Source organism: Peromyscus maniculatus, chromosome 2, assembly GCF_049852395.1.
Source record: "Peromyscus maniculatus bairdii isolate BWxNUB_F1_BW_parent chromosome 2, HU_Pman_BW_mat_3.1, whole genome shotgun sequence".
Lineage (NCBI taxonomy): Eukaryota > Metazoa > Chordata > Mammalia > Rodentia > Cricetidae > Peromyscus > Peromyscus maniculatus.
Window position 1 is genome coordinate 159,598,226 of NC_134853.1, and position 27,675 is coordinate 159,625,900.

At 54.1% G+C, this 27,675-nt stretch overlaps 1 protein-coding gene across 1 annotated transcript; it reads right to left on the bottom strand.

Moving 5' to 3' along the window:
- Positions 1 to 366: 366 nt before the first annotated feature.
- On the bottom strand, positions 367 to 26,669 carry Padi3 (peptidyl arginine deiminase 3). Its single transcript, XM_042272681.2, has 16 exons — positions 26,481 to 26,669; positions 18,156 to 18,336; positions 16,238 to 16,310; positions 15,062 to 15,123; positions 13,883 to 14,000; positions 12,765 to 12,890; positions 11,294 to 11,472; positions 10,766 to 10,869; positions 10,566 to 10,677; positions 8,902 to 9,009; positions 8,607 to 8,758; positions 7,292 to 7,436; positions 7,084 to 7,186; positions 4,508 to 4,587; positions 3,525 to 3,650; positions 367 to 1,605 (listed from the first exon to the last, which is right to left on the bottom strand). Exons 1-16 carry the CDS (start codon positions 26,570 to 26,572, stop codon positions 1,372 to 1,374), a joined length of 1,995 nt encoding a protein of 664 aa, XP_042128615.1. The 5' UTR covers positions 26,573 to 26,669; the 3' UTR covers positions 367 to 1,371.
- Between the last annotated feature and the right edge of the window lie 1,006 nt (positions 26,670 to 27,675).

The following is a 27,675-nucleotide window of genomic DNA, read 5'->3' on the forward strand; positions in this document are numbered from 1 at the left end:
CAGCCTCCAGCTCCAGCCTGCAGCCCCAGCCCCAACCTCTAGCCTTAGCCTCCAGCCCCCAGCCCCAGCCCCAGCCCCCAGCCCCAGCCTCCAGCCCCAGCAGGCCTGGTTCCCAGCAGCTTGCTCAGTCCCTGAGTCCAGCATCCCACATGTACGTAGGCTTGTTTTTTCTCGTCTATATCATCGATGTGCCCATGAACCCCCAGTTTATCCTGTAGCCAAGACAAAGCACTCTTACCATATTACCCAAGTTGGGGTTATCAAACCTCAAATTCCTAAGGAGCAGCCAGGCAAGCAAATATCTCAGTTGCAAGGAACCCCTCAATTTAATCACCAAGGAAAAGCCAGGTTAGACCCAGGGCATTTGTGCTTCTGCTGATTTATTGGCCTGCGGGGACCCATAAACACACTTCCTGAGACAGCAAGCCCCTCCCCTCTCCCTGTATGTGGAGAGGTTCAACTGTCCCACTGAGTCCTGCCTTGGTGGCACCTGTGGGGGGTCCCTGGGCCTCTCCTGCAGGACGGGTGTATTGGCAGACGACGCAGGGCTAGGCCAGCCAGTGGTCTCCTGCAGAGCCCCCAGGCCAGTTGACCATCCTCCTCAAGTCGGTGGGGCAACCACAGTCAATCCTGCGCCTCAGGAAAGACACTCTTCACCCGGAATCCCGTCTTCCTGAGCTTCCACAGCTCTCCTCCAAGTCACTTCACCTCCGAGAGGATTTGGACAACCAGATTCTCAACATCAGATGATGGGAGTGTGTAAGGCTAACTGTGATACCGGACATTCCCAAAGCATCTCGAGGCACCCATTGTGTGGCAGCTCAGGCTGGGTGGGACAGAGGCAGGTCCTGGCCAGGAGCTTGCAGTGGGAATGATGGTCACACTTTGACCTAAATGAACCCCTAGGTGCTTCCTGGGGGGGGCGGGGTTGTAGAATCTCTCTTGTCTTGTGTGGAATCGTCTGACTTTACAATCATCCCCTGAAGGACAGGAGGCAATTGGTCAAAACAAAACCCCGGGGGCTTTGCACCATAGGAAGAACAGACCAAGCTGCTGACCATGTACCCACAGAGGAATTCTGGACTGTGGGAGGTGGTATTTAGGGGTGTCCCATGGGTCATGTTGATCTACATGAGAGTCCATTAACTCAAGGCCCTTCTTTGGGGGGCACCAAGAAGATTCATGCCTGGGAACTGAATGGGCTGCAGGTGAGTGCAGACACTTGAAGAGAAAGGCTTCTGAGGGGAATGGGTCACCCTGGGCATTCCATCTAGAAACTGGGAGTCTCTCAGTGCTTGTTGCTCAGGGGTCTGTTTCCATCTCCTGGGCGGATGCCCCATTCCAGGGGAAGAATGGGGGATGGGTGGTGGCTCAGGGTATCATATGCCACCACTTGAAGGCAAAGGGTTCCCGGCGCACATTGGTGCCACAGTGAACTTCTCCGTGCAGCATGTGGTAGGGTGTGAAGTCATCGATGAAGGTACAGTGCAGACCCAGCGGCTCCAGCAGGGAGCGGACCTTCTCCTCCAGGCAGCAGCGGCCATTGATGATGGGCCCGAAGGGCTTGGGGATGCCCAGGTGCTTGCCCAGTACCAGCATGTTCACCTGTGAGAAAGTGGGGACCCAGATCAGATCAGAGGTGGGACTTCAACATCACCTTCCCACCCCGGAAGCCCCAGGAGAATCTGGGATCGTCTCCAGGCAGCCTTGAATGTATCTGCTCTCTCATTCCAGTGTGGTGGTACCTGGAGAGAGCCAGTGAATCGGACACCTGCAGAAGGGTCTGCAGAGCCCAGCCACTGCCCTCCTCATTGGTGGACTGTGGTGGCTGCCCTGTTTGTACAACAGAAAGCCAACCTCCTAGGTCATCTCCGGTTGGACCAAGTTAAACAGCTGACCAAGATGAGCTAATCAGATTCTCTCTTCCAGAAAGCATTGACACGGGGAGCATCTCAGTTATTGTCTACACAGGTGCTGAAGCTCATGGCCATGTTCACTGTGGTGGTTTGAATGAGAAAGGTCCCCATAGCCTCATATATATGAATGCTTGGTCTCCAGCTGGTGGAACTGTTTGGGAAGGATTAGGAGGTGTGGCCTTGTAGGAGGAGGTGTGTCACTTGGGGTGGGGTTTTTTTTTTTTAAGATTTATTTATTTATTATGTATAGTGTTCTGTGTGCATGTATGCCTGCAGGCCAGAAGAGGGTGCCCGATCTCATTACAGATGGTTGTGAGCCATCATGTGGTTGCTGGGAATTGAACTCAGGACCTCTGGAAGAGCAGCCAGTGCTCTTAACCGCTGAGCCACCTCTCCAGGCCCTGGGGTGGGTTTTGAGGTTTCAAAAAGCCCACACCCTTCCCAGTTAACTCCATCTGCCTTGCACTTGTGGATGGAGGACTCACTGTCTAAAACTGTAAGCTCCCATGAAATGTTTCCTTCTACACGTGGCCTTGGTCATGGTGCTCTGTTCACAACAGCAGAAAAGTAACAAAGACATCCGTCTCTGTCTGCAGAGCAGCAGAGGAGGGAGGGGCGGAGAAGGGGAAACAGAGGCAGAGACGGGGACACAGAAATGAGAGAGCTCGGGCCACGGTGACGGCTGGCTGCATCCGTCCCCACCCTCAGATGTCACAGAGTCCTTGTGTCAAATCTCTATCTGGCTGAGCCAGCTCGGGCGGGCCTCTGCTTCAGGCCAACACGAGAACCTCAGTCCTTGCACAAGCTTCCAGGAACGTGTGCACTAATTACAAGACACCCCAAGCAAACAGGAAGGAAGGGGAGCGGAGGGAGGCTTTGCAAGCAAGGACCAGAAGCCAGAGAGGGAAGCAAAGGAGGGCCGGGTTAGGGCTAGTGGATACAGGCTCGGAGGATGGCGGGTGGAGAGAGCAGCTGGTGACCAGCAACAGGGCCCCCTGGCCTGTGGAAGAAGCAGCCACACTCCATGACCCTCCCTTAGACCCACTCAGTCAGGACACCTGAGGGAGCTCCAGGTGTTGAGTGTTTGAGATGGACACTCGCGGCTTGGAGACGGCAGAGGCAAAGCCGTAGTTCCATTAAAAGCACGTCTTCCACTGAGCCCTCTGGGATCTCCACTCCATCTCAGGTTGGCTGCACTTTGTCATGTCTGTGATCTGACCCCTTACCCCCTCACCCTACCGAGCAGATGGTTGGGACACGCCCTCGGAGCGGTGAGGAGAGTGTCCCCTCAACGGGGAACAGGCATATCTGGTTCTGTGTGGGGTCATGGCAGCAGAGTCAGGCTGACCCCTCGACTCCTGGGTGACGTCATGTGTTCTGCATACATGATCCTGTGTAACTTTTCTTCCTGTCACAGATGTGAACGAGGTCCCTTCCTCCATGGGCAGCCACAGGAAGCCACAATGTCAGCCTGGGCATCCTGGGACCCTGATTCTCCTCACCACCACCCCCTGGTCACGGCAGTTCCACACATGAAGGCAATCGAATGTCTTCCCCCGGAACTGAGATACAGAGCCTCATCCGAGGAAGCCCAGGTGAGGAACTCACCAGGTCGGGGAAGAAAGCCACGGCCTTCCTCCTCTCGGTCTTGAAGAGCTGTGGGATGTCTATGATGTCGCAGTCAGTCAGGCCCAGCTCCCTCTTCAGGACCTCACGGTTCCAGTCAATACAGCTCTGCAGGTGGGCAAGGGACCAGTGTGGTGGAGAGACCTTACCAGTGTGGCTGAGGCAGGGGCTCCAGTGTCCACCAGCAACCATACAAACCCCACCTGCCTAGATCCCTCCCTCCCATGTCCTGCCCATCTGTCGGAGCAAACTCCATTCCAGAATCCCAACTTAGCGGGGATCTCATTCAATACCTGGTTTAAGATTTATCCGTGTGTGTGTGTGTGTGTGTGTGTGTGTGTGTGTGTGTGTGTGTGTGTGTGTGGTGCAGTACCCTTCAAGGCCAGAAGAGGGCATCAGATCCCCAGGCCAAAGGTATATTCATGATTTTGACTTCCCCAAGTTCTTCAGTTCTATGCCTATGACCACCCAACTCTGGGCTGTTGGGGCCACAAGCTTGCTGTTATTCCCTCGTCTCCTTTCACCCCACATCCAACAGTGCCATCTCAATCTGTCCCCATCGGCCCCCTCCTCACCACCTTCGTCGCCTCCCCTTGAAGGCTGCCCCCTGGCCTGCTGGGCTGCGGTGTCTTTGCCCACTGATGTATCCCCTCCTTCTCCTGTCTGTGTCTTCACACAGTCCCCACCTTCAGGGACTGAACAGGCCATGCCTTTGCTATAGACGCGGACATCCTTCCTGGGTTGAATTATATCTATCTCATTGCTTACAGCCCTGGGTGCTCATGGCCTTGCCTGCATTTCTCAGATGCGCAGGGCTCACACCCTTCCCCCAGGTTAAAGGAGGGTCTGGGCCTGTTTCAACCTGACTGACCTTTTGTGAACTGTGGGTCCCAGATTCATGCCCTGGCCCTGACCCCAGCCCCATCCACACCCATGTCCCACCCACAGCCCCATGGCTTTTGTACCTGGGCAAACTTATTAAAGTTGATGAGGTTCTGGTTGGAAAGGACCTGATTGATGGAGATGGTCTTGACCCGCCTGTCACCTGAGAAAGAGACAGAGAGGCCTGGGGTGCTAGCACAAGGTTGTGAGGGCCTTCTGCTCTGGAGACCAGAGGCCGAGTTCACAGCTGCTGGTCTGGCTGAGTCAGTGGCTCCTAGACTTTCCTGGGCAGGGGCTGGGCAGCATCTACGGGAGCTCAGCCTGGCCAATGAGCACATCTGGAGGAAGAAGAGGGATTGGAGGAGTCTGGCTGCCAGGGTGCAATGACCTGCGGAGTTTTGAGTTCACTGGAGGTGACTAATTGGGGTTAGCAGTTGCCCCGGGCACCTGTAGTGATTCCTCTTCTTCCAGCTCCTGGGGAGAATCTGGGTGTGTTGACATCCCTCACCCCAGGGCTGGGGTTTATGGGTTCTCTAGGTAGTGAACCAGCCCCTCCCAGCAGGTCCTAGGAGTCCAATACCAACAGGTTTTGGCTTGCTTTTTAAGAGCAACTTCAGGCCTGGCTTTCCGGCCTGCCCAACGGAGGCCGTGGGGACAGGGCTGGCCAGGGGAGCGGAGTTTACAGCCCTCCCAGTGGCCAGCTAACCAAACCCTGGCCATGAGGCCGAAAGAAAGCTCCTGGGCGGCCGGTGTCTCATTCCCCTGTACTCTGCTAGGGATGCGTCATTACCGCCACCTGGACAGCGGAGGAAACTGAGGCTCCGAGTGCTCGGGTGACTCACGGTCAAACAGCCAGGGCTCACAAGGGCTTCTAGACCCTCCTTTAATCTGAGAAAACTAAGGGTGTGAGCCATGTGCATCCGAGGGCCAGGAGGGGCAGGAGAGGGAGGCCTCCTTTGACCTACACACACAGCTGTAGATCCCTGTCCCCACCTGGAGGCAGACAGCCTCATCACAGGCCAGCTCTGTGGCATCCTTTGTGAGGTGCTGGGGCCAGTACCTTCTCCCTCTAAGCCTCAACTAAAAGCAGATTCCCCTCATCCCCCCTGCGGCCCTCCCTCCCCTCCCCCCACCCCGCTCCCTCCAGGGACCTGTCAGGGTCATCAGGATAATGACTGTGATACCTCAACCCTGGGGCCTGGCGTGTCTGCGGCTGGGGGATGTGGCTGCTGCATATGGCTGACATTGGCAAGCCCCTCTACTGCCCTTCCCAGCTGGGCAGGTCGGACTGACTCTGGCTCACCTATTGCTCACTCTAAAAACAGTCCCCAGGGAATGATGGAGAACCACTCCTCCCCGTCCCTACCTTTAAGGCTGTTTTTGTTTTGGGTTCAAAGAACCCTCACTAGGGTCTCTTTGGAGCAATGGCTTAGGGAACAGAGTCGCTGTTTTATTTTCTGGGCTCCAGTGTTGTGCTTGGAGCAGAGAGACCCAACAAGCCGAGCAGGGGACTTGGAAGCAGGTTTGGGCCAGGAGGTTCTCTACCTCCCATGTGCCCAAGAAAATCTGGGACTTTGGTGCCCAGAAGGGCTTTATTTCATTTTAGGTTTTTTTTTTTTTTTAAGCCAGGGGCTCACTCTGTAGCACAGGCTAGCCTCACGGCTGTGCTTATCCTGACCCCATCCTGAGTGCTGGGGCTACAGGCCTGCACCATGCCTGGCTACAATCCAGCCAGCTCTGCCCATCCAAACTGTTCCACTGAATCATGCCAGCCCAGGCTCCTCTTTCAAACCCAGGTGGGAAAAACCACGCTAAACACACGTACACAGAAGATGCTTCTCCCACAGTCTCTCTCGACTCATCACAATGTTCAAACTTGGTTATTTGACGGGGTATCCGTGGGGGCAGTGTGGACCTTCACAACCCCGAGGCCTGGCTCTGATGTGTCTGCATGAGAGACAGACTCTGCTGGCATGGGGTGACTCACTGAGCCCGGCACCTTCCTTTCTACAGGCTCCCCACCTCAAGCAGCCACCATTGGAGGTGGCCAGAGTGCCACAGCCTCCTGGCAAAGATGTGCTGGCAAGAGGCTCCTCCCACCAAGTTGCCCTTCAGCTGCCCCTGAAGGGCAAAGGCAGTAGATACCAGGCTGTGGGTTCTTGTCGCAGGCAGGGGTGCAACTACACCCTATGATAACCAGGGGAAGAAGGCATGGTAGCCACAGCCTCAGATGGCAAGGTGGCAGAGAGCCCCTCCGAAAGAGACAGAAAGCTACTGATGGAGGGTCTGGGTCCCTAGCAGCTTCGTAGACCTGTTAGACATCACTTAAAAAAAATCATCTGAACTTCAAACCAGCGACCAAAGAACACTAAACCTGGGCTCTGGGACCTTTGGAGTGGAGGCATGATGGGACATCCCTGGGCACACCTGGTCCTCACCTTCTTCTCCATGCCCTCTGCCCTGCACCTGCCTTAGCCCTGCCCCTACCACAGGCAGTGGTCACCCGTGACACAGGGTGTGCCATTTCAGGAAGAAGCAGTCCTGAATTTTGGGAGTACCGCTTGGCTTTAAAATGCTCATTCCTTTCTCAAGTCATGGGGTGCTCAACTCAGGAGAGAGACAATATGCTTCTTTGGGGGGACTTGGCATCTTTACTCACCAATGACCCCCTCAAAGAGGAGGGACCTGCCATGACCCCACTTCTGCTTTTCCTGGAACAGTCTGAAGCAGGCAGCGGGGCTGGCCAGGAGGAGGCGGAAGCCCTGTGTGGAGAGAAGCAGGCACAGCTGAATCACGGCCTTATGTGTCCACCGGCCCCCGCTCAGCCCCACTCTCAAGGCTGCCAAGACATGCCCACAAGTCCTTACCTTCCTGTCTGGCGCAGGGACGAAGCTCAGAAACTCATCCACGTGGCCCACAGCAAGCCAGTCCACAAAGAGCTCCACCAGGGGCTGCACCTTCTGGGCATGCAGGAAGTCTCGTACCACCCGGGTGACTCTGCGGCCTCTCGACCTGGGCCGGGGTTAGGAGAAGATGCCAGACTTAACATGCACTCTAGGAGAAATGGGATGGCCAGAGGGCTGCTCTTCCCAGGATCTGACTCCAAACTGCGCTCCCAGGCATAGGGGCTCAGACCTAGCATTCCAGCCTTGGGAAGTTGAGGCAGCAGAGCGGAAGTTCAAGGCTAGCCCAGGGTTTATAGTGAGTTCCAGGCCAGCCTGAGCTACATAGCAAGACTTTAATCTCAAGGCAACATATTACTTTATAAACAGGGAAGACAGTAAGTGTATTTTAACATTCCACTCAGGGTGGGTTCCGACGACCCCACTTCACACGGGCTGTCACAGTGAGAATGATGCACCACACAGGCGAGTCCTCAGAACCATGTTCTCCAGGACGCTGAACCACCCCACCCCCACTCTTGTCTTGGGTCACGCATAGCTGAGTAGCTCTTCCTAGAGTTAGTTTACACTGCTCTTGCAGCCTCCGTTTCCCAGATGTCAGCGGGAGAGGTCAAAAGGTCACCCCAGCGGATCTCACAGTCCTGATCTTTCTGTTCATGCGTTTACAGCCCCTCCTTCTGCCTTCTGGAAAAATACCCACAGTACGCTCTCTAGCTTGACTCCGGACTTATTATTATTTGAGCTCATCTGTTCTGGTGGCTTTGCCTGGCTGACTGTAAATATTACTGTCCTTTTCCATCATCAACCTGTGTAACATGTAGAATGCCGTGTGTGTGTGTGTGTGTGTGTGTGTGTGTGTGTGTGTGTACATCAAGGCTACTGCCATCTTAACTCACGTTTTCCTTATTCCCTTTCATTCTCTCAGAAAAAGACCTGACATTAGTCATTTCCACCATAGTATGAACAAGGTTTGAGAGAAATGCTGTTTTTCTCTATGCTCTCGGCTGCTACCTTATATGTACCGTATGTTTATTTCACAATCAGAGGAGCTCAGTCTAGCTAGAATGTACTGTGTGTGTGACTCAGCCTCTCTGGGCCCCCTTATAAAAGGAAAGGGTTGGACTTAATGACATCTTCAGTCTCTGCTCACTCTGGCCTGCTTGGCAGGTACTGTCTGACTTCCCAGGGTAAGCACAGGCAGTGTAGAGATTAGCCCCCCCCCCCCCCCCCCCCCCGCTCTCCATCCCCACCACCACCATTACCACCCAGGGCCTCTCACCCAGGCAGGTTGCCCCCAATGAGGATCCTCCCCAAGGGGTACTCCTTCCCATTGGCCACCACCGGCGGGCTGACCTCCAGGTTGCCAAAGGAGTCCAGGCCACTCACAGAATTGTCTCGCGGTTCCCGAGTCACATAGCCGAAATCTAGACCCTGGTAGGGGAAACTGAGTCAGGCAGGGGCGAAGTACTAGGAAGAGACTGAACTCATGTGCTACTACTCCCTGTATACCTGGGTGTCCCTGGGGATGTGTCATCTCAGTCCCTAGGGCTGCGCTGCGCCCTGCCCCCACTCACCAGGATCCTTTTGTAAGGAAAGCCCTGTAGTTCCCCATTCCTCGGGGAATCAAAGACCACAGGCAAGGTCTTGTGTGGCGCCTGCGCGTAGCCCAGCTCCATCTCATCCTGCAGACGGGGAGAGAGACCATGGCTGTGGACAGCCCAGCAGCGCCCCCAAGTGCTGGCCACTGAGCTCTTGGGAGGGCAGCGCCTAGGTGTGGGTCATTCTCTGCCCTTTGAGGTGGGGGAGCCAGCAGAGAGAAGGGGGTGGGGGCTTGGTTACCTGTGAGACTAAAGGAGACACAGACTTTGGGGTGTGCCTGTGCTGGGGCAGGGCAGGGTGGGTACAGAGAGAGACACAGCACGGCCCGAGTTCTACACACAGGCCACCCATTGAGCATGTACCCACTCCTACGGCCTCCATACTTGATTGTGAAGGGCTGGCAGCCCTGCTGAGGGACCCAAGACAGGGATGCCCCTTCCTCAGAGCTCTTAAGGAAACGATGGTCCAGAATCCACAATGGCACAGCCAGGAGAGGCCTGCTGTGTGCCACGCCCTGAGCTCTTTATGAACACCAACTCCATCAGTCTCCATGACTCACGCATAGAAGATATTGTTATCACTCATACGATGCATGAAGGCAGAGACGAACAGAGAAGGCTAGCTGTTTGTCCAAGGGCACACAGCCTGCCTGTGACAAGAACCTCGACTCCAGGTGTCTCACCTCAGGATCCTTCCCAGAATCCCCTCACGGGACTAAACCTAACCTCGAGCTGAACTGGAAGCTCCTGTACAGCTTGGCGTTCAAGGATTTTCACCTCAGCACCTGTCCTGCTGCCCTGGCCCAGGAAGCAAATTAGTTTCAATCTTCTGCCTCCTGCCTCGGGACCTTGGCATTTGCTGGTCCTCTGTCAAGACCTCCCCATCCCATCCAACCTGATGATTGGCAGAACAGTGGCCAGGTGTTCATTTCGTGAGCTCATCAGTAAACACCCAGGTGTGATTGCAAGAGGCCAGAGAAGATGAAGTGATGCCATGCAGGGCTGTGGGAAAGTGCCTGGGAAACAGCCGTGAGTATTTCCCACATTCCACGTCTGGGGGATCTAGTCCAGCTCACACAGAGGCCCCTTCCCTGGCCCCTCCCTCCTGGCCTTTTCCTTGGAAGATCCTCCCCCAGGGCTCTCCCCCAGAAGCCCCGCCCCTTGGAGGGCCCCCCCTCCCATCCATCCATTCCCCCAGCAGAAACAGTAAGCCTTCTTCCAGTCCCCTCTGGCACTCTGGTACCCCCTTACATCCTGGACTCTAGGGGTTCTGAAACAGTCATTCACCACAGTGGGGCTTTCCAGTCCTGTGCTGTTGACGCGTTGGACCAGATTCTTCCCTGTAGGACTTACCTTGGCACTGCAGTTTTAACAACATTATGGGACTCTAGGCCTTTAGGCCGATCCCTTTCCCCACCCTGTGTGACAACCACAATGTCTCCAGATGCTACCTAATGTTCCCTTGAGGGACAAACTGCCTCTCGGCCCAGCTGTGGGCTGGGAGTGTGTGGCTTCTGCCACCTTACCTAGAGGGAAGAGGAATTTCGGAACGAGGACTCTGGAGTCAGGGAGCCCTGGGTCCTCCTGGGTATTTCCTTGCAGGATACTATCCTGGTGGGGCCGCCTGTGACGCTGCTTACCTGGATCCAGCGGTCATTGCGGTTCTCCGCCTGAGGACAGACGGTGAGTTTGCAGCCTGCCTTCCTGGCCAGCTCCTCCACAGCTTCCACAAAACACATGTTATTCCTCACCCTGTGAGCAATCCCGGAGGAAGGAGGAACTCAGAGCCAGGGCCCAGGAACAGAGCCGACTGCAAGGCTAGGACTCCACCCAGACTCACCGGCACACGTACACCTCCAGGGGCGGTTGGGTGCTGGGAGTCATGATCCAGGGCGCCACCCGGAACACCACGGTGTCGGTAAAGATTGGGGTCTCGGAGAAGTCCTTCACAGGAGGGCCAAGACAAAGAGTGCTGGACTCAAGAGTCCAGTGGTTGGACAAGACTTCTGGTTCTCTGAAGCCCCTCCCCTAGGGTTCTCAAAAGATCCCCTGGTTTGGGCTATGGATGTAGCTCCTCTGGAAGAGTGCTGGGATCTATCCCCACCATTGTATAAAAGGGGGCATGGCAGTGCATGCCTAAAATCCTAGCACTCAGGAGGCAGAGACAGGAGGGTTAGAAGTTCAAGGTCATCTTTGGTTATGTAGTGAGTTTAAGATCAAGTTGGCTACAAGAGACCCTGTCTCAAGACAGAATGTTCTTTGGCTTCTTTAGAGGATGGAGATGCCCAGTAGAGTAGTGAGGGAGTGTGAGGCCTTTAATTAGATCTGCCAAGCACATTCGTCTCGCCCTCTGCCAGGCTACCCTTACCTCATTGGAGTCATCCAGCAGGGTGACGTGGAAGGAGATGAGCCCTGGGAAGCCCGCATCAGGGAAGGAGAGGCCTTCCACAAAGAAGCGCTCCTCATTGCCGTTGAGGCGGGGTACCTCGTAGGACACCCTGTCTGGGCCCAGAACACACCTATAGGCCTCACAGGAATCCTCGGGACCTATGAAAAGAGGAGAAGTTGTGACTCTCGGGCTGCTCAGGGAATGTGAAGATCTCAGGAGAGTTGAGCAGTCTCACCCAGGTGCTCCCTTCAAAGGACCCCTTCCTCTCCTACCCCCAGCGAAGGAGAAATGAGGCACAGCCCCAGTGGGCATGCCGGAGAAGGGCTCTCTTTTCTAAGAGACAAGCGATGTTCACCCAGCATGCTGCCTCTCGCCATCTTTCCTACAAGAAAATGCAGATGGGGCTGGAGAGATGGCTCAGTGGTTAAGAGTGCTTGCTGCTCTTGCAGAGGACTTGGGGTTCAATTCCCTGCACCCATGTTGGAAGGCTCATAACCACCTGTAACTTCAGCTCCAAGGGATCTGATACCCTTTCCTGGTCTCCATGAGTACCTGCACACGTGTGCAATACCCTTCCCCCACGTACATAAATAAAAATAAATCTAAAAATATATGAGTGCAAATTGCATTAAGCAGCTCCACAACGGGGTGGTGGTGGTGGTGGTGGTGGTGGCGGCGGCGGCGGCGGCGGCGGCGGCGGCGGCGGCGGCGGCGTACGCCTTTAATCCCAGAACTTGGCAGGCAGAGCCAGGAGGATCTCTGAGTTCAATGATGCCAGCCTGATCTACAGAGTGAGTCCCAGGAAAGTGAGGGATATACAGAAAAATCCTCTCTCTAAAATCCAAAACCAAACCAAACAAACAAAAACCCACTTCAGGGGTCTTGTAGAGAAGCCCATTCTACAGGCCGCAAAGATGATGGCTCAATTGATAAGGTTCGTTTTTTATATAATTTATTTGTATTTTATGTACATTGGTGTTTCGCACAGGAGTTACAGACAGTTGTGAGCTGCCATGTGGGTGCTGGGAATTGAACCCAGGTCCTCTGGAAGAGCAGGCAGTGCTCTTAACCACTGAGTCATCTCTCCAGCCCCTGATAAAGTTCTTGATGTGCAAGCATGAGAATGCACCTAAATTCTGTGCCCAAAACTCAGGTTTAAAAATCTGGTGAGGAAATCTGACTTAGAAACAAAACAAGACTGTACCTGAGGAATGATACTCGGGGTTGTCCTCTGGGCTCCATACAATACACCACACACACACACACACACACACACACACACACACACACACACACACACAGGCACACACTAAATAAACAAACAAACAGCCCGCACTTCCAATTGCTCTGACACCAGGGCATCGCCAGAACCTGGGCTGAGATGCACATCTGCCCACAGCAGGGAGACAGAGGAAGAGCTTCCCTGGTTGGGTGCCCAGTACACACTTACCACAGACGTGGAAGACTCGTGCCCGCTCCGCATCACAGCTGGAGGTGTGGAGGATAAGTTTGTGGTCATCAAAGAGGGCTTCAGGTCCCTGGGTCCGGAGGACCATGATGGACATGTCTTCCAGATCTGTGGAGCCAGACAGAGGGGGTTGACAGCGGCTCCACCCAGGCACTGGGCGTCAGGTTTTGGGGATCCCAGCCTCAGCTCGGGGAGATATTCGAATCCACTGGTGTGAACGAGAGAGGCGTGTGTGCACATGTGACACTGCCCTACTCCATGCCCTCTTTGTGGGCCTGCCCACATATCCTCATGTGCCCAGAGCAGAGTTGAAGGCCACATGGGCATCTTCCTGGGCAAGCCATGCCCCTTTCCATCTCCAGGGGATGCCTGCTTTAGAAGACAGCTCTTAGCTGGGCGGTGGTGGTGCACGCCTTTAATCCCAGCACTCGGGAGGCAGAGGCAGGTGAATCTTTGTGAGTTCGAGGCCAGCCTGGGCTACCAAGTGAGTTCCAGGAAAGGCGCAAAGCTACACAGAGAAACCCTGTCTCAGAAAAAGAAGAAGAAGAAGAAGAAGAAGAAGAAGAAGAAGAAGAAGAAGAAGAAGAAGAAGAAGAAGAAGAAGAAGAAGAAGAAGAAGAAGAAGAAGGCGGCAGCTCTTGTGAGCACAGTGCAGGGCCTCACTCCAACACAGATCAGAGATCCAGTGGGAAGGGATCTGGATGTGGGGTTGGCAGTCCACAGGCTGGGTGTGCAGTTTGGGGGACCCTCCTTACTTGTGAGTCTCAGCCCTCTCCTCTCTAAACTGGGGTAGCGACCCCTCACCCCCTTGGATGATTAAAGAAAGATCTGAGGGAAGGGCCTTGCACACAGTAGGTACTCAAACAATGCTAGCAGCCCCTTCTCTCCTGCAGGAAGAAAAGGCTGAAGGCCCCAGCATGAGTGTCACAAGCACTGGGGACTGCAGAGAGGCAGCCTGGGCTGGGTTCTGAAGATTCTCATGGTGAACTCTGACCCTCCCCTGCCCACCTTCAGAGCCCCTCCCGGGGGTAGGAACCCCTGTGGGGTAACTGAGGAGGGACCCTGGGTACCCAGAGACTGGGCTGCCACAGCATGCTCACCTTGCAGGCAGCTCACATGTTGGTCACAGTTATCTTGGGCATTACAGCTCACATCATCCCGATCACAGTTCACCAGCAGGATGGCTCCATACCCATCAGGCCCCCACACCCACTGCCTCTGTCAATGAGAAAACACAGCTGGCCACCGGGGCTCCAGACAGACCCAGGACAGGCCTCCTGCTCAGTACTTCCGGGTCATCCTCCTGAGCCTTCACCTATCCTGTGAGACGTCCACTTCCACTGAAGCAGCTCCTGCTCCAGAAACATCAACGGCACCCTAGTGCTTACACCGTCAAGTCCAGTCCATAAGGCTGTCCATCAGGGCTGGCTGTGAGCTGCCCCCGGACACGGCCCTCTTTCTTTATGGGTAACTTCTTGACTCCTCTCTCATCCCTCCAGCTTAAGTCCTGTTCTGGTTAATGGAACCCCTCCCCCACCCAGCTCAGGCATTCCCGGAAGTCCTCCTTGCCATTCCAGCCACCTTGGCTTTGTCTAAACCCCCAATGCATCGGCACTACCAAGACCACATCAGAGACCTTTAATAGTGTCTTGTTCAGTAGGCTGCTCTTTCTGCCCAGATCTGGGTCCTCACATTTACTCCCTGTAGGACAAATCCGCTCAGTGCCTGTTTTTATCAATAAAGTTTTATCTGAACAGAGTTCCATGATCAGTTTATGCATTAACTGGCTGTTTCAAAGTAGTATAGGCCACAAGGCCTGAAGCATTTACAATCTGGCTCTTATTTATTTATTTGCTTATTTATTTATTTATTTATCTATCTATCATCTATCTAGTTAGTTAGTTGTTTTGGGGGATAATGTTTCTCTGTGTACCCCTAGCTGTCCTGGAACTCGCTCTGTAGACCAGGCTGTCCTTGAACTCAGAGGACCAAAGGCATGCTTGACAAAGCTTTTATTTACTTATTAAGTTTCATAACCCTTGCCCTACTTTATACACCTAGAACTTTCTTCTCCTCAATCAAGGATAGCTCAGGACTGGGAACCCATGTTATGGTCCCATTTGCTGATGACTCCAGCCATACCTGGTACTTATCAGGCTACCTCAACCTTGAGTCAACTGAGAGGAAGTAGGGGCACTCATATGGCCTCACCACTCTGACCTGGAGCACAGGAACCTCCACCCCTGCCACCCTTGTCTAAGGCTCAGCCAGAAACCCACCTTATCCACGAAGCTCCTGTCCTGTCGGCCCTCACAATTCACGTCACAATCCAGGGTGATGTCTGTTGGGAGGCAGCAGCAGATGAGTCCCCATGATAGACTATGGTGTCCATCTCAGTCATCTGGGGCCAGGTAGATGGGTGCCATCCCCCGGGAGACACCCAGAGGTTGGGGCCCTGGAACTTCCCATCCTGGGGCAAGGGGAGGGGCTTTGGGGAGGAAGGAGGGTTGGAGCAAAGAATGGACCAAATGTCGCCCCTGCAGGAAGATTTCCTTGAACGTAACATGTTCTGAAACCCCAGAACCTGTGCTGTGTGGGGCACAGTAGCACTGAGCTCAGGTGGCTGGGGACAGTCTCCATGGGAGGGGGAAACAGGAGAACCCTAGAGTCTTGCTGGCTAGCTAGGCTGGCTGAATGGCTGAGCTCCAGGTTCATGGAGAAACCCTATCTTAAAAAATAAAATGGAAGCCAGGTGTGATGGCGCACGCCTTTAATCCCACCACTGGGAGGCAGAGGCAGGTGGATCTCTGTGAGTTCCAGGCCAGCCTGATGTACAGAGTGAGTTCCAGGCCAGCCTGATCTACATAGCTAGTTCTAGGCCAGCCAGAGCTACATAGTACGGCCTTGTCTCAAAAACAAAAGCAAAATTCACTTCACGCACCCAACTGTGTCCATTAAATGCAGTTACAAACCAAGAAACTTGACACCACAATCATTGAATCCAGGGCGGGGACATGGTCAGCTTGCAGAGCCACCCCACCCAGTGACCCTGACACTGTCGTCTTCTGTGATCATCTTCCGTATGGTTTATAACCGAGCACATGGAGCAAAGCATGTGGTCTATCGGTTTTCTGTGGCTGCCATCCCGCCACAGCTGTTCTTCCGTGAAGGGCTCCTTCCACCCACGTAGTGCTGGTGAGAGTCCACCATCTTGTCACAGTGATTGGAGAATAAAATGACCCGAGCTCTCTCGCGGCCCCCCCCCCCCGCCCCCAATGCTTGCATCTGACCCCCTAAGCATTGTAAGCACTGCACTTTAGCATGCATGTGTCCCTGGGGCCAAACTCTGCTTGCAAAGGCAGGGAGGGCATTCTACTGCAGAGCTGCGTGGCCAGCTCCCAACAGTTCATCGGCAGTCCTCACAGGGCTCCCGGCCACACCTCGGCCCGGCTTACCCACACAGGTGAGGTAGAGTACGGCATAGGCCAGCGGCAACTGCTCATGGCTGGAGTGGTAGGCTATCTGAACCTGCAGAGAGACATGCTCAGTGTCACATATACGGCATATGGAGAGTCCCATGGGCAGGGACAGGACCCTCAGCCACCTCTGTCCCTGTGCCAGCTCCCCTTTGAGCTCCTCAGAGTCATTGATTCCTATCCCTGGGCACATCTGTAAAATGGGCACCATTTGTTCTGGGTCGGTGGGGATCTGGGTTCTGGTCCTACCAACAAGTACCTGGACTTGACTCCAGCATCTCTTGGCCAAGGACCAATGACCGTCTGAGCTGCCTCAGTTTCCCTACCCTTTCTGACCAGAGCTGAAGATACTTTGAGGTTGGGACCTACACGGGCCCCCGTTTTGCAGGTAAGAAAACTCAAGAGCCCTGATTTGACCTGCCTGTGTTTGCCCCTCACTGGTCACAGAAGCGTACTGCCTATGGGCTCTGTGGGGTGGCCTGGTCTCAGATCTCACACTTGCCCATCATGACTCTGCTGAGACAGTTTCTGACCTTCTCTGGGCCTCAAATCTTCAACCATAAAGTGGGGGGATAATAACGATTTCTACCCCGTAGGGTGGGTTACAGCCAGGAGGAGAGCATGTGGGGGTTCATCATAGCTGGCCCAGGCCCAGCTCCCAGCCACCACTAAGGGTGAGGATGGAGGTGGCCATGTTGGGAAGCTGGTGGTGGCAGCTCTGTCACTGACCCTTTGATCCGTTCCTCTCCCTGGGGCAGGCCCTGTGGACACCTGTGCCGTGCCACCCCGGCTCTGACATCCTCCTTCATCTGGGTCATAGTGTCAGGACCCTGTGGAGCCCATCTACCCCTCAGTCTGGGAGCCTCCAAATTCTGCACCAGCATCTCAAAGGTGGATGAGGGGAGGAGTGCCTTCCTCAGTCCTACTGGTCCATGAGCCCTAGAGCTCAGGATCGGGAGGCACCCAGAGGCACCCATACAGCCTCAATGGGCAAAACACCAGGTGGCACCTCCACAGCTTGGGAGGTCCTGTTGCCCAGCCCAAGGGACTCTGATCCCCACTACTCAACTACTCACTAGGACTTGTGACTTCAGATAAGCCACACCCCTTCTCAGCCTCAGTTTCTCCCTCTGAAAAATGGGTTCATTGAGCTTAGGGCAGAAGCCAGATTCAGAGGGGAGATGGGAAGAATAGGCAGGGAGGGAGCCAGATGTGTGGGAATTCTTCTGTTCCCTGGCTGGGTGGGCTCCCTGACAGTTACCCGGTGCCCCACATAGGGGAGGGGGGTCAGCCCATAATATAGGAGCTACCCAGGGCTTAGTAATGGTCAGTGCTTCTTAAAGGGCTAGCTCCCCAAAACCTTGGCCTTGATGCAAGAATGTCTCCCTCATGACTGGTCCTGGTTCCCATCAGTCCTTCAAAGAAATATCACCAGTCCCCAGCTCAAAGGCCACCCATTTCTTCTGTGTTTTAATCTCTCCTACCTTTTAAATGGGGACAAGAAGAAGGTGGGTGGGAGGGAGGTGAGACCCATCTGGCAGCTCCTGGGTATCAGTTTCCCTCCCCATCTCTGCCCTCTCCTCCATCCAGAGCAGCAGAAACCTCCTAACCAAGCCCTTCCTTAAGGATGGGGAAACTGAGGTCCAACACAGCAGGACTACGCTAGCGCCTCCCCTCATGGGGGCTGGTTAAGCCAGAGAAGACAGTCAGGATCCGTCCCCACCCCACCCTGGGAGCAGGCCTGGAGTGGCCCCACCCTACAGACTGGCAGACGGGGGTCTGAGGACATATAGCCTGGACTTGTAAGTTGCAGAATTGAGAGTCGCACCCAGCTGCTCCTCCATGGAGTTGTGGCACCCTACAGAAAGATGGGACGCAGGACCAGGGGTGAGCTCACATGACTGTCGTTGAGGTGATTGCTCGGGGAGTTCATGACCACGATGATTTCCAGCCCTTCATTGAAGCACCACCGCCTGGTGTCAGCTCGCTCTCGGCTCCTCTCGATGCTGGGGGACACATAGATGTCCACGCCGGGTGTTCCATAGACCTCAAACATGGCTGTGCCCTCGGGAACTGACCTGAGTAGAGCGGGGAGCATGGGCAATGTGAGCAGAACTTACTCAGACCTGTGAGCTGGTCAAGCCTCACGCCCTCCTCCAGGAAGCCTTCCCCAACTACCCAGGCAGCTCACAGCAAGCTGTGGGAAGCAGAACTCAAGCAGGTACCCACAAACTCATGCACACTCTTGTGCCTAAGTGCTGAGATCCAGTATCTTACCTTCATCCAGCTTATTTGGTGCTGGTGATCTTGGACGCGCACACACACACACACACACACACACACACACGCACACACACGCATGCATGGCAGGAAGACTCAGAGAGATGGATGAGTCAGAAAGACAGACATGGGCTAGGTACAGTGGCACACGCTTTTATTTAATCCCAGCACTCGGGAGGCAGACACAGGTGGATTCTGTGAGTTTGAGGCCAGCCTGGTCTACAGAAAGTTCCAGGACAGCCAGGACTACATAGTGAGACCCTGTCTCAAAAAAACAACAGTTAAAGAAAAAAAAAAAAAGGCAGACATAGGCACTTGAGCCAGGGAGGAAGTTCTTTCTCTCTCTTGCACCCCAGGGAGCACCCCACTCTCAGAGGCAGCTGGCTTCCAGTAACCCAGGCAGCTGGTCAGATTTCTACAGCAGGCCGACCACCATGCTTGGTCCTGGATCTGCCACCACCGAGGGCCAAGGTGCCTTGACAACTTCCTGGTGTGAAGCCCTTTGGCTCAGAGGTCCCGGTTGCCTCAGCTCAGCACCCCTGGGCTCTTCCCTAGGCCACCCTATGAGTCCCGAGGGAAGCCTGGCTACGAGGAGCGCACAAAGGTGGTGGCTGCCGCCTCAGCAGAGTCGAGGGCCCAGTGATGCCACGGCCACAGTCAGCAGTCAGGTGGATATCGAGCTGGATCCCATTTCAGCCAGGTGACCTTGACTAAATCACCTAGAGCGTGGGATAATGACACACACTCGGCCAGCCTCTTGGGAAATCAGGAGGCTCAAGTGTATTAATAGCCACAAGAAGCTTGGAACACCCCTGACCAGGGTACCGAAGGTGCTATTAAGATGAATTATGGTGCAGGCTACAGGAGAACACAGACAGCTTGGACAGAGAGCTGGGGTGACTGAGATGCATCTGAGGGAAAGGGGGGTTCACGCTGCAGCTTCAGGAGGTCAGCGTTAGACTGTCATGGCTTGAGTCCCATTTTACCCACAGGAAGTGCAGAACCGGCGATGGTTCTGGAGAGGAGTGGTGTGGCAAGGTGATTAAACCCATGGTCCCTGCAGCCTGGAAACCTGCGTTCAAATCCCAATGCACTCCTCACGCCCGAAGGATGATACGGCCTCCTCAGCACCCCACTCTGTCATCCGGTTGGGACCGGTTGGGATGACAAGGAGCTGGAAGGAGTGGATGTGGCTGTAAAGCACTCAGAATGAGTGAAAGTCATAAATGTTGTTTTTCTGTCGACTTAGCGGCTGTACCTGAGCCCCAAACCTCTGTAGTCAGCACCCCGGCACTCAGACCGAGGCCTGGAGGGATTTCCAGTCCACTGGCACTGGTTCGGCTGCAGCCACCAAATGTAGGTTTTTAACTAAGTCTCTATCATTCTATTTACTAATACAGACTCGGGAGTCAGATGTTGGGGTGAAAACCTGCTAGATCAGAGAGGCCGAGAAGCAACCAGCTGACCTTCCTTTTTGGCCAGAGACCCAGGAAGAGAGGCATCTCTCTTTCCCTGTCCAAAACCAAAAAATACCAAGAATCTCCAAGTCTCTCCCTACTCCTTCCTGTGAGGCTCTCTATCCATATTCCTGGGTCCTCCATCCTCTCTATGGCCAATTCTTGTCTAGGAGTCTCTGACTCTGCACCCTAATCCAAGGTTAATTTTATTAAAAGTTTTGGAGTTTCACAGTGCCATCAAATAGCCCTCAACATGTAACCTTATTTTACTGCTAGAGAAACTGAGGCAGCCAGAAAGTAAGACTCCAGACCCCCATCCAGGGCTGACACCTCAGCATGGAAGCTGTGTGTTGGGATGGCCAAGGTGGCTCCTGGAAGGAGATCCCTGTTCCTGGAAGTTAGGAAGTGCCTAGAACCTCTCTGGGGCAACACTCTTCCTTGGGCCAGGCCACCATGACAGATAGGGAGGCAAATCCCACACCCTAGCTTCCAGATGGCTCTAGGCCGTTCTCCTAACCCACCTGAGCCTGTTCACAGTCCCCCCAGGTAGCCTGAGTGCATAGTGGCTGTGAACACAGCAAGGTGACCAGCCTTGCAGGAACCAAGGCATGTTTTCTGGGACCTGGAACATCTGGAGCTAAAACCTAGGCAGGGGCTGGTGAGATGGCTGCGTTGGTAAAGGCGCTTTCCACCAAGATTGATGATGTGAGTTTGATCCTTGGATCTACATGGTAGAAAGAGAACTGACTCTTCCTAAATATTGTCCTCTGACCTCCACCTGTACTCTATGTTACCCTCACCATGCACAAATAAATAATAAATAAATGTAAGTGTGTGTGTGTGTGTGTGTGTGTGTGTGTGTGTGTGTGTGTGTGTGTGTGTACACATACTTAAAAACTGGGCGGTCCTTGAAAATGGGGACAGCTCATTTATCCCACAGGTGGCCAGTCCCTGGAACCCTGTGGACAAAGCTCCCAGTACCAGCGTCGCTGCAGGGACCTGGCCATCAAGCCCTTCTGATGGCTACTGATGCCTAAGCCTCATGGCAAAGGGACTGCTTAGAAATGCTGGCCCTAAGTCCCTGTTGGGAACACAAGGATGACTTGGGGTGAGACTACCTGTCCTGGGAACCCTCAGTATGGTGATATTTTAATTGTACTGAAATGTGATTTTATTTGTATGTTAATAAATAAAGTTGCCTGGGGGTCAGAGCTAATAGCAAGCCATAGCAGAAACTGGGTGGTGGTGGTGCACGCCTTTAATCCCAGCTCTTGGGAGACAGAGCTAGGCAGATCTCTGTGCGTTCAAGGATACAGCCAGCATGGAGACACATGCCTTTAATCTCAATACCAACCATAGAAGACCTGGAGGTCTGTACAGACAGGCAGTGACGTGGAGGTCATGTGGTTGGATTTACAACCAATGAGAAGGCAGAATAGAAAGTCTATAAAAAGACAGACAGGAAGTAGCTCTCTGGCTGAGGAGGACAGCAGCAGCAGTGAAGGGTAAGGTTTTTAGCTCTGACCTCTTGGGCTTTCATCTCTGCATTGGCTCTGTGTTTCTTATTTAACACCTCAGCCATCTCTTCCTCTGTGCCATTGTTCCCCCTGGCCACAGTGAGGATCACACTGGTCTCCTCAGTGCTGGTCCATGGGGCGGCGATCACAAACAGCACAGGCGCTGAGTGGCAGTTTCATTCAACAAGGGCCCCAGATCCCCTACCATACCAGCTTTGCTCACAGAACTGGGGCCAGGAGACTCTGGGCCCATCTGACCCCACATCCCACCCACCCTGCTCTGGTCCTGGACAGTGGTGGTCACACTGACCCGTCTCCAAAGACTGAGTGGCTCTGAGACCCCTGACTCAGTTCTTTGTGCAGATACTCAGAACCCCTGTGTCAGAACTGCCATGTGGACAGAGAGGCTTGCCCTGTTGGTCCAGGAGGCTCTGAGGTCTCAGAGCAGAGCTCAAAAGGCAATTTCTTTTCCTTCCTTCCTTCCTTCCTTCCTTCCTTCCTTCCTTCCTTCCTTCCTTCCTTCCTTCCTTCCTTCCTTCCTTCCTTCCTTCCTTCCTTCCTTCCTTCCCAGAGGCTGGGAATTGAACTCAGGTCCTCTGGGAGAGCAGCTAGTGCACTTAACTTCTGAGCCATCTCACCAGCCCCAAAAGGCACTTTCTATGCCAAACCCTTCTGGTGTCTTCCAGGAAATTGAGGCCCAGGAAAGAGCAGCCAGTAGCTCAAGATGGCATAGCCTTGGAGACACCTGGGACCCAAACTCAGGGCTCCTTCCTGGCTCCCCTGGGCAACTCACTGGTGCCATGAGTTGTCTGCCTTCCCAACATGCCTCTCAACAAAGGAACGGGGTCAGCTTTTTTTCTTTTCTTTTGTTTGTTTGTTTGTTTGTTTGTTTTGGGAGCTGAGAATTGAACCCAGGGCCTTGTACTTGCTAGGCAAGCGCTCTACCACTGAGCTAAATCCCCCACCCTTTTGTTTGCTTTTTAAGAGACCCAAACTGCAACAGGGGTAGGGTGGGGTGGGGTGGGGAGGTACTGGTCATGAAACCCAGGACCCCAAGCACACTAAGCACGTGTTCTCCCACTATAAGGCACCCCAGCCACACCCGACATGAGCTAGTCAACACTTTTTTTTTTTTTTGGCTAGGGTCTCATTTTTTGACAGGTTCTCATGTAGGCCAGGCTGGCCTTGAATTTATGGAGCCAAGGATGATCTTGAACTTCTGAATCTCTTGTCTCTACCTCCAGAGTGCTGGGATTACTGTCCTAAGCCACCACATCTGCTGGTTTTTTTTTTTTTTTTTTTTTTTTTTTTTTTTTTTTTTTTTTTTGGTTTTTCGAGACAGGGTTTCTCTGTGTAGCTTTGCGCCTTTCCTGGAACTCACTTGGTAGCCCAGGCTGGCCTCGAACTCACAGAGATCCGCCTGGCTCTGCCTCCCGAGTGCTGGGATTAAAGGCGTGCGCCACCACCGCCCGGTATCTGCTGGTTTTTAATGGTACCAGGAATGAAACCCACGGCCCCGTCCATGCTAAATAAGCCTTCTATTAACTTCTGTCAACTGAGCGCCATCCCGGGAGTACTTTTTAAAGGTCCCACATGACTCAAAGATGCAGCGGGGGTAGAGACTCCACTGCAGAGAAGAGGATGCCACCTCATCTCCAGGTGTGGTCACTTAAGAGACACTTGCTCGTAGAGAACAGCCTCCTTGGGGAAGCCCGGGGCAGCTTCCTGTGGATGGAGACCTCCCTAGTGGATCTCAGTCATGGCCTCCCCACCCTCTGGCTTTTCCAAGTGCTGCTTCTGGGGCTCTCTCCAAGGTGACTGAGATCTACCTGAAGGTCAAGGTGCCTGGGCTGGTTCAAGAGAGGCCAAGAAGCATGCAGCCACCTACGGATCCTGCCCCACCGCAGCCGGGCAGCCCAGACCTGACTCTACATGATGTCCCACCAGACCCACAGGACCTATGGAACCAGGTCACCATCACCAGTCATCATGGGCTGTTTGGGTCCCAAGACCTGGTTTCTATCTTAGCTCACTTTCTCTATCTGGGTAAGTCCTTTCACCCACCAGGCCTCAGTTTCCCTGTTTAGAAGAAGGAGTGGGTGAGCCCCAGAGGCCACCACTGGAGCAGCCTGGGGACTGTTTTCCACAGTCATACGTGATATGTCACAAAGATGTCAGCTTCCCAGACAAGGAGCCCCATGAGCAGCCCCAGGGGACAGACGTTTAGAAGTGAGTCACATGGTAGGGGATGGCTGATGGCAGCTTTCATCCTATCTTCCCGCCTCATTGCAGCTGGCGGCTGTGGCCCCAGGAAAGCCCACTCCCTGTTCCAGAACTTCCTCTTCCCAGTGTGAACCAGTGTTTCCTTCTCTGCCCCCAAGGCTGAAGTCTCAGCCTTACACCTCAGCGGACACCTCAGCCCTGAGAAGGGTCCCGTGAGGCTCCTTGCTTCACAGCATAGAACGGGTCAGCCTCATGGCCCTGAGCCTACCACACACATGTGAAATGGAGATGAATAAGTACAGACGAGGCCTGGAGTCTTGCCTTCCTCCCCTGGCTGCTCAGGAGCTGCTCCTGCCTCATCCTTCAGGCTCCTCCTCCAGGAAGCCCACTCTGATTGCTCACATCACACTGATTTCCTTTTCCATCCATTCCTCCATCTCCTAGTAGGGCTCAGGAGCTGTGTCTTAGCCAGCTCATACATGGCAGGTTTGGGAACACTTGAGACTTTCCCCAGGATCAGTGCAGAGCCATAAAATGATGGCGATGATAATGATGGTGATGGAGACCGTAATAAAATGTTCTGTGCATGCTAGCATCGACTCTGCAGTCTATATTCTGCATAAATCTATGTCCTCCTCCCTGTGTCTCCTGAAGGAAGGACCAAACAGTTCAGACAGCCTCCTGCCTCTCTACCAACTGGCTGTGTGACCTTTGACAGGTTAGTTAACTCTCTGGTCTCGCTTTCCTCATCTATGAAGTAGTGGGGACACTTTGGCTGTGGTAAGCTCGTTATCTGGGTAAAGAACGTAGGATGGTGCAGGCCACTAAAAGCCTGGTGCCCACTCACATCACGGGCCCACCACTTTGCAGAGCTAGAAGCAGAGTCCACAGGGAAAGAATTCCCCAAGACGAGGCAGCTGGGCAGGGCCAGAGCCAAGGCTGAGCCATCACCCTGCTGCCCCTGGTTTGCGGCCAAGGCTGGGCTCCGGGAAGAGCCCTCAAGATGTCTGGTCTCGCTCTCCCCTTCCAGGATACATCCACAGCCCTCACTGGACAGAGGCCCATGCTAGAACTCCCCAACCCAGGTCGGAACAGAGCCTTCCACTTCTTAGAGCCCCTGGGGCCAGGCATACGCTAATGCTCAAAGACCATGATGAGTGCGTGACTCCATTTCCCAGGGTGACTGGCTATCAGGGTGAGTGGACATCTTGGAAGACACCAAAGCCCTGCCACCACCCATGGCTGTCCCACCCCCAGTCTTCTAGGTGGATCCCCACCATTGCTCTGTATCACTCAAGTCACCCCCAACCAGCTGCCTGCCTCTCACCCAGCCCATCCCCCATCTTAGAAGGTACCTCTGAGGGGAGGAGAAGAAGCCATCCCCAGCTCCCTGGACGGGTCAAACCGGAGACATATCTACCCATCGGGCACAAGGCAGCCGGGCAGTGAGTCACCCCCATGGGCACGCAGCCCTGGAGCAGGCTGTGGCGCCAGGGAGCATCCACCCCCCTCCTGTCCTGCCTGATTTGTTGAAGGCCACAGACTGCCCTCTGCACATCTCACAGCCCACCTACCCTCAGCCAGGCTTTAGCTCCTGGGATGCAGTGTATCCAGACTTGGTTATTTCCTGTGAGAGGCAACTCACTCCCTCTCTTCCACACCTGGGACCTCTTTGCTTCCAACTGAGTTCACCACCCTCACCCCCCTTTAAATTCTTAGTTCTAGACACTTGTTCTCAAAGGGTGTGAAACCTTGGCACATCTGACAATATCTAGAGACATTTTTTGCCAACCCAGGAGGGGTGGGAGCATCATTGGCCCCTGGTAAGTGGAGGCCAAGGATGACCCTCACGGTGTTACAGTGTGGCATTGTCCCACCAGGACTTCTGGTGTTCCCGGTGCTGAAGCCAAGTCCAAGAAGGGGGTAGGGAAGTCTGAGAGGTGGCACTCTGACCCCAGCATCCTTGGAATCTGTCCCCAGTTCAGCCTCGGAGATGGGACTCAAAAGCCTAAGAAACCAGACTTGCTCCTACACTCCCTACCCAAACCACCCTGGAGCGTAGAGGCTCAGCCTGGCACTCAGCCTGGCAAGCAGCAGGTACAGTGCGTGGGTGGCAAAGAGCTGGTGATGATAGATCTGAAGCCCCGGTGATCCAGCAGCTGAGCGGCTGGACGTGACGTCCTCAGTGAGTCCACAGTGGGGTTAAAGCCCAGCTTTGCCTCCCGGGGACTGTGTGACCTGGGCTAGTGGCTCGCCATCTCTGTGGCCGCACTTGCACACTGTGGCCAACATCGCGTGAGATGGCGTTAAACCTCAGGGCTCTCGTCAGGGTGGCATTTGAGAAGTCTGACCAGCTCTGGGGACAGAGCGTGGCATCTTGAGCAGATGTGGCCGTTTAAGAAATGACTTAATTCTCCCAGGGGCTGTAGGACGAGGGGACACATCCCTTCCTTGCCTTGTGGGCCATAGACAGACTGCCCAGCCTCTCCTGAGCATCCCTGAAGAGAGACATGAGCCCATGCCCTCCCCCCCCCCCAAGCTCAGCTCTGCATGTCTCACCTCCCTGGTTCAAAAACCCTGCTTGGAACCTAGCTGGCATCAGCAGGGACCCAAGCTTCCCCGTGTTTTAAGGTTAAGGCTAGGGACTAGGCAGCCAGGCCCAGCCTGTGCCCCGAGGAACACCCACACACACAGCTCCCAGGGACCCGGCATGAAGAACCCAGACCCTCCAGGGCCAGCTCTTACCCATAAATGTCCACGATGGTCTCAACACCTGCCACACACACAGCGCTGGTAGGGTGTTCCAGGGACACACGCACAATCCTCTGCAGAGACATACTGGCCTAGGATGGGGGCTTTGGCCACCAAACCCAGCACTAGCCAGAAGTCCCCCGGGATGTGGTTTAAAAGTACCCAGCCCCACCCCTCCAGCCCAGGGTGCAAGCTCATTGGCTCCAGCCCTAGATGCCCGGTCTCTTCTTAGAGGCCAACGGGCTAGCCCCCTCTTCAGGATTGGCTGGAAAGGCTCTGGCATTTGCATATGAACCTGTGCCTCCCACCCCAGGGCACCCAGAGTTAATTTCTAGCTGGAGAGAACGCAAGTCCCCACGGGCAGTTGGCCAACACATCTGGGTCAATGGGGGCAGGGGGAAGGGCAGGTCGGGCTTTGCCCTGGCCCTTCACTGTCCTCTTGGGGTTCCTCTCTGCACTACTTGGAAGGGACTGCTGAGAATGCAGGTTCCCAGGCCTGATCCAATCTGGTGCAGGCAACCGGATTCTTCATGCAAGCCTGTGAGAAATACTGGCCTTGTCTCCTTTTCCGCCTCCCTTTCCTCCTTCTCCTCTTCTCCCCACCCACCTCCCCACCTTTCTTTGGCTTTACTTTTTTGAAAATTAATTAATTAATTAATTACTACTACTACTATTATTATTATTATTATTATTATTATTATTATTAAGACAGGGTTTCTCTGTGTAACAGCCTTGGCTGTCCTGGAACTCTCTCTGTAGACCAGGCTGACTTCAAACTCACAGAGATCCACCTGCCTCTGCCTTTCAAATGCTGGGATTAAAGTCGTGCGCCACCATCACCCAGGTTTTTTTTTTTTTTTTTTTTTTTTTTGAGACAAGGTCTCTAATACCTCAAAGGCACTATGAGGCTGAGGATGGTCTCGAACTTCTGATCCTTCTGCCTCTCAAGTGCTGGGATTACAGTGGTGCATGCCCTACTCAGTTTTATCTGGTACTAAGGATCACAAGGAGAGATTGGCGCATGCTAGGCAGGCACTCTACCAATTGAGCCGTATCTCCAGCTCCCACTGGCCTGTTTTTTTCTTTCTTTACATATATTACAACTATATGTATATATATGATGTTTTACACTGATGTATTTTGGAGGAGACAGTGCACATGTGTGTCATGGTACATGTGTGGAGGCCAG

Excerpts from the sequence above, each read along its gene's own strand:
- Padi3 (XM_042272681.2), bottom strand. The coding sequence starts at position 26,572 with ATGTCTCTGCAGAGGATTGTGCGTGTGTCCCTGGAACACCCTACCAGC. Across the intron at positions 11,473-12,764 it reads ACGAGTCTTCCACGTCTGTG|GTCCCGAGGATTCCTGTGAG; the intron begins GTAAGTGTGTAC and ends CTCTTTTCATAG. Across the intron at positions 10,870-11,293 it reads TGCTGGATGACTCCAATGAG|GACTTCTCCGAGACCCCAAT; the intron begins GTAAGGGTAGCC and ends CCTCCTGTGAAG.